At 39.3% G+C, this 10,000-nt stretch overlaps 1 protein-coding gene across 8 annotated transcripts in view; it reads left to right on the top strand.

Moving 5' to 3' along the window:
* rapgef2b (Rap guanine nucleotide exchange factor 2b) overlaps nt 1-10,000 on the top strand; it is a 110,827-nt gene that overhangs the window by 77,218 nt on the left and 23,609 nt on the right. For all 8 annotated transcript variants that reach the window (XM_060885299.1, XM_060885301.1, XM_060885303.1 and 5 more), the window contains one exon: nt 7,537-7,668. In XM_060885299.1, coding sequence (XP_060741282.1) covers nt 7,537-7,668 — 132 coding nt within the window. The remainder of the gene's footprint in view (nt 1-7,536; nt 7,669-10,000) is intronic.

Below are 10,000 nucleotides of genomic sequence, written 5' to 3'. Positions count from 1 at the left end.
GAACATTTTGGCTTGATGTAGGTGTTGCCTTTTTAGTTGAAGAGAAAGCATCGCAGTCAGAGCTGTCTATTTTATTTTTCTTCCTGCATCCAAAACCCGAGTCCTAGTGTATATTTATAAAGTTTATTATGCAAGTTTTAAGTTACGTTAGAGTTACGTAAGTTAAGTTCATTACATGTTTTCAACATGCAACTAGCAACATTTGTTCATTTTGTTGTTAAGGTTTAGTTGAAAATTCTAAAAACAATCCAATCGATTTTCAATCCAATCCAATTTTTTAAATCCAATCGATATTTTTTCACTCTGGTGTCAAGCAAGCTAGATCCCTGGATTGATTAGGAGTTCAGGAATCGGATAAATGCCTCCTAATGTTAAATTAACTGAACGCTGATTTTCAGTTCAAAAAGAAAAATTTGTGAATAAAATCTGTGCTCAGTGTTCACATAAAAATCGTGTATATAACTTAAGCCCAAGGAAACAAAAAAAAGTCAACCAAGACTCCAGAGTAATGAAAATATATGATGTTTATCAGTAGACCAACATTTAACCTCAGCCAAGCTAACATTTTACCTCAGCCAAGCTAACATTTTACCTCAGCCAAGCTAACATTTTACCTCAGCCAAGCCAACATTTTACCTCAGCCAACAAATCCAATACATACCCAACTATTGTTTTATTTATTTGTTTGTTTTCCTATTTATGTTCAGTCAGTTTTCATGACATTAAAAGAACCTGGCTTAGCAACATTAGTGCGTCCTTTAAAACAGGACCTAAATCTATAAAAGTGCTGCAAAGGCAATTAATCCAGCCAGGTCTGTCTATGGCTTTGTTTTCAACAGGGGAAAATGAGCTAATTATGGAACGGCCAATCGGCTCCTCTGTTAGCATCGATTTAGCGGTGTGTAACACAACCTTTTAACATTAGCATGCGGCGTTACATGTTTTCGTACTGGTCCATTGCTTATAATGGGTTTTAGCCGGTTCGATTAAACTTTGAGACCCTGTCAGACATCCGTCCACTGTTGGTCTGTCTGGAGAGTTTTGTGCTTTCACTTGTGATGTTCATGTTTAAGTTTGTTCGTTTCTATTGAACAGTTTGTTTGTCAAAATTGTCCGTTATTTCACGGCGTCTAGTTCATAATAATACTCAAATTATCACAGGGAAATTTTGGTGAAATCTTTTTGCTAGTTTGCTGCTTGCTAGTGTGAAAGCAAGCAAGTCAGAATGTTACAAAGATTACAAACTGTGATTTTGTAGGAATTTCAATGTTTATACTGTAGTCATTTTGGTCACATTGCTGTTTTAATGGAGTCGCTGATATCAGTCTTTACCGGTGTTTAAACATTATGAAACGTATGTGGTGTTTATGCATATGAGGATATCTGCTCTGTTTTTATGTGACTCCCTGCTGAACTGCTTTAATCTCTTGATCCCCTCGGCTCAGAAAAGTGAGAGGCCCCTGGAGTGTTGCTAAGGCTTATGGGATAGCTGTGAAGCCTTTGGTCCTCCAATGTCAGCCGTTTTTTATAATAAAACACACATTTATATACACACACACATCACAGCATGCATTTTGTACTTTTAAGTACACCAGTTCTCTAGTAATGTAGGTCTTCATGAATCAAGCTGCTTATAAGCTGGGTGTGTTTAAGAAGGGATTTGCGATTCTTACAGGAAAACTCTGCCTCGTACACATTTGCGTTAACTTTCAGCTTTTTGAAATGCCAACTTTGTGTCCAACATGTCTCTAGACACCTGCTGTGGTTGATCAGCTGAATTACTCTCATCTTTTCTTCCTGAAACTGTAAACGAGACACAACAGAATCGCTGTTCCTGGCTTCTATCTAATCACTGATTTACTGGCCAAGCTCGAGAGAGAAGCATGTGTCCTCATTACCATCAGTCTACCCACATAGAGACAGGAAAAAACAGTCACTCTCTTAGTCTGTGGAAGGCATTTTGTTGGCATGATTTGAGTCCACTTGTTCCAGTTAGACGGAGGTTTCACTGCAAAGTAATACAATCTCTTTTTTCATCCTGTGATGAAGCATTTCTATCCTCATTGGAGTGATCTAACAGGATGACCCCATCACAAGGCACAAGGCTACAGTGAATGGTTTGATTGGGACAAACGAGTTATGTAAATCGCACATGATGGGCTTCACAATCATCGAGCATATCGTCGCTGTCGGGCGGAAACCTCGTATGTCCACATTTGGTCAATTTCCTATTATTTCACATATCGATGCTATTGGTCAGTCCCCACGTGGGTCTGTTATTTTTACAAGTTATTAACCAATCTAAAGTCTTGAAAATAGCTTGAGCGCAAATCTCATAACTCCATTGGACACTTCAACTGTCCACCTCTTCCTCACTCCGTGGGAGAGCTTCACGGCATATTTCTCCTCAAGAAGAGTCGCAACGAATCAACACGTCTTCTGAGGTAAATGTCTTCAAAACACTGGGCTCAAAGAAAAAAAAAATCTTGACCCCCGCTAGTTCTGGTGTTCGTCTGAGGACAGGAATTTAGCGCAAGACAATCCACTGCAACGCGGACTAAACCCTGTGCACTGCAGATAAGGTACGGCGTTTTTTTAATTTCCTGAAAAATAACGGTTTTGGAGATAAGAGGATTCCGCCTGACAGCGACGATATTTGAGGTTTTAGAGAAGCTCTTTCCATCATCGTCATCAGAGCACTAACTGAGAGAAGCACCTACCAGAAGACTCCATGCCAATGGGCATTAAAGTTGTTCCAGCTGCTTGTCGTTTCTTTAATTTGTCACCTTTCTAAGTGTCCATTCTGTACCTGAAACCAGCTTTCTAATGCCACATTCACGTCACTTTTACTCCTAATATGGCTCTCAGGTGTGGTGTAACACAAAAGCGCTAACCATCCATGGCCAGGAGTCCAAGTGAATACAATTGCCTGTGTTCACTAGGTGGGATAGCTGGCATGTTCTCTCTTAGTTCCTGATGTCCCTGTTAGTTACAGTGACACCAGCCAATTGTGGGCATCTTTGAGCTCATGTATGCAGAAGAAAGTTGATGGCACATTTATAATTTGGGATGGGGATTGGCCAAGACCTATTTAGGGAGAAAATGGAGGCAGGACTAATTTGATGTGGGGATGCCTAGTGGTTAAGGTGCTGGACTACCAATCGGAAGGTTGTGAGTTTGATTCCCATGTCCACCAGGTTGCCACTGCTGGGCCCCTGAGCAAGGCCCTTAACCCTCAATTGCTCAGTTGTATAAAAATGAGATAAAAATGTAATTCGCTCTGGATAAGGGTGTCTGCTAAATGCTGTAAATGTAAATTTGAACAATATTGCTGTTCAGCAGATGTTCAGCAGTGATTTGTAAGTGTTGGGGTTCTCTTGGTTGTGATGGCTCATTTGAACAGTTTTGAGGTTTTGTTAATGCTGAGTATCTTATGTGATGTGAGATTCTGTCAATGATAAACAGCTTATTTGTGGAATGATGAGGTTTGGTTATATAAAACGGCTTGTTTATGGGGTGCTGGGGTTCTGCAGATGTCTAATGAATTATTTGAGGAGCGATGGACCCCTACGGATTTGTTTGAAAGGGCTTGAAGCTCACTCAATGATAAATGGATTTTTTGAGGCACATGGGGTATCTGTCAATGCTTGATAGCTTGGTTAACATATTTAAAGGTGTTTCTAATAGAGAAAGTATTATTTAAGCTGTTGCTTGAAGATTGTTGGGATTCTACAAATGACAGATGGCTCGTTTGAGAGGTTTGAGGATTCTGGCTCTTTTGATGGGTAATGGAGTTATGTTTATCGTGATTTTTTTTGTTAGTTTAGCATTATAGGTTTGTAGAAGGAAGTAGTTTGTTTTATGGATATTGAGGTAGTATTAGGGAAATGACCTATTCAGGGTGCATTGTCTTATTCTCACCATTTGTTTCCTTTTTGTCACCATTTTATGCATAATGAAAGTGGCTGGTTTGAAGGATTTTGTTGGTACATGAGTGTTGGGTTTATGTGGATGGTGAAGGAGGCTTGGTTGGTAGGGATCGGTTAATGCAAACTGCTTATCAGAGGTTTTTTTTTTAAGTTTGCAGATTCTGAAATGATCATTTAAGAAGCATTGACTCTGACAGATGAAGGTGGCTCATTTGAAGGGTGTTGACATTATGGCAGTATAGATTAACTTGTTTGAGGAACATGGGCTTCTTTAGATACTGAATGTGAAATTTTTGCAGTTACCCAGAAAAACTCGGTGACAAGGCCATACTAGTTTCCTTTTAAGTAAAGAAATGTGATGGCACATGGTATATCACCAAACAGAAAGAGTAATTTGTCTCACGCTAAAGGTAAATGCATTCTCGTGATATATGCTACTCTTTTAGGATATATGTATTAGATCACTTCTTGAGATTATTTAACATACAGTAACGAGAGGATCAAAAGTAGGACCAGGAGGATTCTGGGACAAGATAGTGTAGATAATGAATCTAGTTCTGAATTTTAATTTTGCCGTGTATAATCACTCTCTGTAGAGTCATCTTCTATCCCTTCTTCTGCTTGTGCCTATGCGACATTTCTCTCTCGTTCCTTTAATTACCAGTCTTCCAGCTGGTTTGAAGAACTTTGTAGCACATGGCGACAAAGTAATTTTAAAAAAATGTCACACTTCTGTTAGATCTTTTCCCACTTGTTTTCATGTGAAGGCTATGGAGGTTGTCAGTGGTGTAATTAAAACACTGCTATAACACCTCTTGGTGCAAATGAAATTCCTCTAGGAAGGATCTGTGAAATCCATGTGCAAATCAGTTCCATCCTCAAACAAAGAGACACCTTTTGGAAATCTGTATTAAATCTGTCTATCTGTATTATACTCATCCATCAAATAGTAACCGCTGCTTCATTCACATTATCAGAAGCTTAGAAGCAGGCAGGAACCTCTGGTTTTGTGAATTGGGTGTGATGTTGCAGAGGTCACGGTCGCTTTGGTTTTGGATTGGAGATAAATATGTGGTTAAATATGTAGATTAATGTACTTACCTTGCATTGGAATTCATTGCTCAAAATGTTGAGCCGACAGGTAGGGCAAAGATCTGTTGTAAGGGAAAATTAATTCTAGAGTCAAATAAAGATTTCCTGAGCTTATCCCTACTGGTGGAATCTGTGAAGGTTGTATGTAGACACCTACTGTACCAGAAGGTGTTTTCCTATCAGAACAGGACAAGTAGAATGTCTATCAGAACTGCCTTAAGAACCATGTAGAACACATCCATCCAAACCTAACTGTTTCCCCATAAAGGTATTGCTACTTGTAAGTATTTTATTTTAGCCCTCCAATGTAAATACCATGATCAGCCATCAGTGAAGGGTGGAATTGAACTCTTTACTGATTTTAACCCTTCCAGCATGCTTTTCTTTGCTGCACTCTCGGTTTTGGTATCTAGCTCAAGGTCTCTGTATCTGCCGAGGCTAGGAGATTGTTTCCTCTCTCGGATATCTCCCAGGAGGATCGGCTGCATTTCCGGCATGTCTACGATTAGAGGGGCGGAAATTAGGTCAGATGCATTTTATATGAAAGCTATACTCAGCTGACTGAAGACATCCAATAGCATCTTTAAAAAAAAAAAAAAAGCCTATTTCACTCACAGATACCCTCAGACAGGAATTGGAGCCAGAAGTCTGAGGTGCTGCTTTTGGAGATTAGCTGAAATTGGTTCTGGGGCTCTTATCAGAGTTCCATTGTCAACACTGTTCTTTGTGTTGAGACTCCACAGAGGTTTTTTTTTCTACAGCTCTGCTTTAGATATGTACACAGGGTTGAAACACACAAGGGTTTTGTCTTCAAGGGTCGCACGGATAAATACCCAGCCTTGTGCGGTATGTTGTTATTTAGTAATCGCCTTATAAGCACACGCTAATAATGAACTTTTTTCGTTCATGCACTGCAAATCACACTTGACTGTATTTACACACCAAGTTTGAATCATTTGAGGAATACTGCACATACATATATTTTATTTGCAGTGCTTAAACAACCTGATTTTTTTTTTCTTGCTTTTTTCTTTTATTACCTCAGATCACTCAGTTAGCATCATAGCATTTATTTCCTCAATTAGCTGCAAATCCACAGCTTCCTCAGATTGTTTGAGCACAGCAGCTTTCGTTAGATCAACTTGCATAGTTAGCACCACAGTATTTGATTCCTCGACTTGCTTAATTAGAGCCTTAGCATTTGTTACCTCAGCTTCTTTTAGCACCACAGCTTTATTACCTCAGTTTGTTCACTTAACAACGTATCCTTTGTTACATCAGCTTGAGTTCGCACTATAGCCTTTGTTACTTCACCTTGATTTAGTGCCTTAACCTTTGTTACTTTAGCTTGCACATTTATCACCATAGTGTTTGTTACCTCATCTTCAGTTAGCAGCATAGCATTTGTTACCTCAATTCAATTTAGTGGCATAACTTTTTTTTAACTTTACAGCATCCCTTTTATGACCTCAGCTTCCTCAATTAGCATCGTTTCAGTTTCTTTCATTACCTCATTTTGTTCAGGTAATTCAACAGCCCACATTACCGCATCATTATTAGTTACCGCATCATTACTAGTAACACTATGGCTTTAGCATCGTTAATCAGGTAGTTCCCTAACATTTGTTACCTAAAATTGAGTTAGCACCTTACTTTAGCATGTTCACCAAGCAGCAAAAGTGTAAAGTCTTTTTTTTTCTTGTTTTTTCTTGATTCTGGTAGTGTTGAGATCAGAGTCTGATTACTTATAATCTTAAAAAAAAAAAAAAAGTGCTGTGTAGCACACAGCCTAGCGCAATGCTCTGTGTTGCGGATAAAATCAGACACGACTTGTAGATTTGTCAGAAGTCGCCAGTACACAGTGATTTAACTGACAGCAGCGTTAGCCATGACTCCTGTTTACTGAGGGCTTGGTGGTGAGATGAAGAAGCCTAGATGAGAAGTGACTGCAGGCTTGGTTGACATTTTGTGCTTGTAGCCGGAGTGTCTGTGAGGTGCAGGATGTTGTTTAACACGCTGCCTGCTCTTTTTGGAGCTTAGGCACTGTGTGAGAAATGTTAATCTGAGGGCTTGTTTTGCTTTCCAGATCCTACTAGTTGTGCTTGCATCTCAGTTTTGTTGGTTTATTTTGGAGGTTGTTGTATACTGCCCTATTAAACATGTGCTTATGTTAAATTTTTATAGCATGGTATTTAGCTAACCTTTATCACACTGTGCACATGACATTTGCTAGCTCAAGCTAGGGGAAACCACTAATAGCCTTATTAGCAGAATTAATGTTAAGCACACGAAAGATTATTTTCCAATCACGGCGCATCCTAAAGTGTTTTATTGTTCTTGTACTACAGCAGTTTTCCAGCAATTACAATTTTTTTTCTAAAATGACGTCATATTTTTAAAAAAAAAAAATATTTTATAGTTATGTTTAATTGAATGGAATGTATATGTGTAAAAAAAAAAAAAAAAGAACGAGAGAGCAATAAGAACCCTCCTTGTTTTTTGGCTCTTCTTCCAGCTCCCAGCAGACTTCAGCAGGCTACACCTGGCTGACGGGATCCACCCCCAGGTGACCCACGTCTCCTCCAGCCTCTCAGGATGTAGCATCACCAGTGACTCCGGGAGCAGCAGCCTGTCCGACATCTACCAGGTAGCACGACGTCCTCCTTGTAGACGTCTTTCTGTTGAACCCTTACACACTTTATTACATTGTCCGTGTCTTTTGTAATTTCCCTTTCCTAAATTATTTTTGGTGAGTAATCCTTGCTTTTGAATAAGAGCCTATGTGATTGTGAGGACTTAATTCTCTCAGTCAATATTTATCATTTAAATATTTTTCACCCCCTTTGGAATGACTCCTATGAGCCATGATGTGCTATTGAATCATTTCATCTTGTTTAAAGAGAGCTGACCCGTGTTTAACTATCCATATGTGTGTGTCTGTGAGGCTTCTTCAGCTCTGATTAATTGTGTTTGGCTTTGTGTTTGCTCCCCTGCTTAATTGATTTACTAAGTACATTCGTGATGTCCTCATGGATTAGAATGCTGTGTGAAAGCGGGTGTGTCAATTCTGTAGTCTTGGCCGGATGGTCATCTATTGAAGTCTTGCTAGTTGCTGTGAGATGTTGTAGTAAAAGTAGCCCCTTTCTTACACTTCCATTCTATTTCTCCTTCCCTCAAGCCTACAACATGCTGACACTATCTTCTGCACTCCTTACACCCCCACTGGACTCCTAACACCCTACTGCACTCCTCACTCTCCAAACCTTCTACCCTCACCCCCACTGCATTCCTAACACTCCCTACTGTACTCCTGACTCCCCTTTTCCCTCACTTTTTACTGTACTCCGAGAACACTACATACTGCACTCCTTACTTCCACACCCCCTACTATCACCCCTTAAAGGTGGGGTGCACGATGTTTGAAAAATGCTTCAGAAAACTAAGCCGACTAACAAAACAAACGTGTAGCCAATTAGCAGAAAGGGGCGTGTCTTTTTAATATGCGGCGGAGAGAGTGTGACACCCATTTGGGTTAGGGGCGTGTTTGTTTTGGTGATTTCTAATGTCAACATTGGCTTTCAAAAATCATGCACCGTGCCTTTAATTCACTTTTTACTCCCACATCTCCTACTTTTACTTCTAATACACTCCTTACACTGCCTACTCATTCCTTACTGCAATCCCCCCTAATTTTACCCCCATGGCACTTAGTCCCACATCCCCTACCCCAACCCCCACTGAACTGCTTACTAACATACCTCTTAACCACACTCCCTACTGCAATCCTTACTTTCACACCTCATACCCTCACCCCTGCCACTTCACTCCTAACATTCCCTACTGCACTCCAGACTCCTAACACCTTCTTGGCTTCTTACCTAACGCACCCCTGACAAGCCACACCTCAGTCTCTAGGGAAATGCTGAAGTTTTGTCACCCAGATAAAGATCTCCAACACTGAGTTTTCTAGAGTAGACATCTTGATTCTGTTGTAAAGCATCCAGACAGCTGGGTGCTCGTGTTGTCTTCCTGACGGTATCCCATAGTGCTTTGGGGCTCCGCCTAAAAAATTGGCTCTCATTCTGAGCGACGCTAGCAATATGGCTTCCTTTTTTTTTTTTTTTACATTTAAATAAATCATTACACAAGTTCTTCAGAGAGGCTTGAAAGCATTGATCCAAGAATAGCCTTCTGAATTATTAATGATCACTTCACGCTCATCTGAGCCGTCCAAGCAGCGCTGCGGATTGCACTCAGCGGCTGAAAAATAGATTGGCCCGTTTATCGGCGAGGCAAGGATTTACAGCGACTGCCAGCATCTTCCCTGATTAGCTCTTAATGGTTTTCAAGGCAAAACATCTCTCCAGCTGCTTAACGTACATCACTCATTATTGTCGATTTACACCTTGGCTGAAATCAGCAGGGAGCATAAATTGAATAAATCCAGTGTCCTGATGTGGTATATTTGTGTAGCTAAACAGTATACGCTGGAATTGTTGTTATTCATGGTCCAAGGCATTATATAACACCGTAAAGGTTCCTGAATACAGTATACGTCGTGTTATAATGTCGATATTGTGAATAGAGCTTTTCTCTTATTTTAATGCAATAAAATAAATAACATTTACTTAATATTCTGTGTATTATATTTATCTACAAAAATATTTACTTTAATAGCAATATTTTTTTTTTGCTGTGATGTAGCTTTTTATCAAAAAATTTATTTGACAACAGAAAATGGCCTAAATTTTTTTTATTTTTTTTATTTTTCAAGATATTTGGATTATATTAACATGCAAATTAGGATTCGGTTTTTAAAAACAAGACAAAACAATTAAATTGTCAAATAAATAAAGATGGATATTTTGGAAAGAAACAAAAAGCCAGAAACTTGAATAAATATTAAATTAAATAGAGAAATTAAGATGAAAAAAGACACAAAAAAAATACTAAATAAATGTACATTTCCAGGGGTTGTT

This window comes from Tachysurus vachellii, chromosome 13 (genome assembly GCF_030014155.1).
Source record: "Tachysurus vachellii isolate PV-2020 chromosome 13, HZAU_Pvac_v1, whole genome shotgun sequence".
NCBI lineage: Eukaryota > Metazoa > Chordata > Actinopteri > Siluriformes > Bagridae > Tachysurus > Tachysurus vachellii.
The sequence above is the reverse complement of the archived record's forward strand: the minus strand, read 5'-3'. Positions and strand labels throughout refer to the sequence as shown.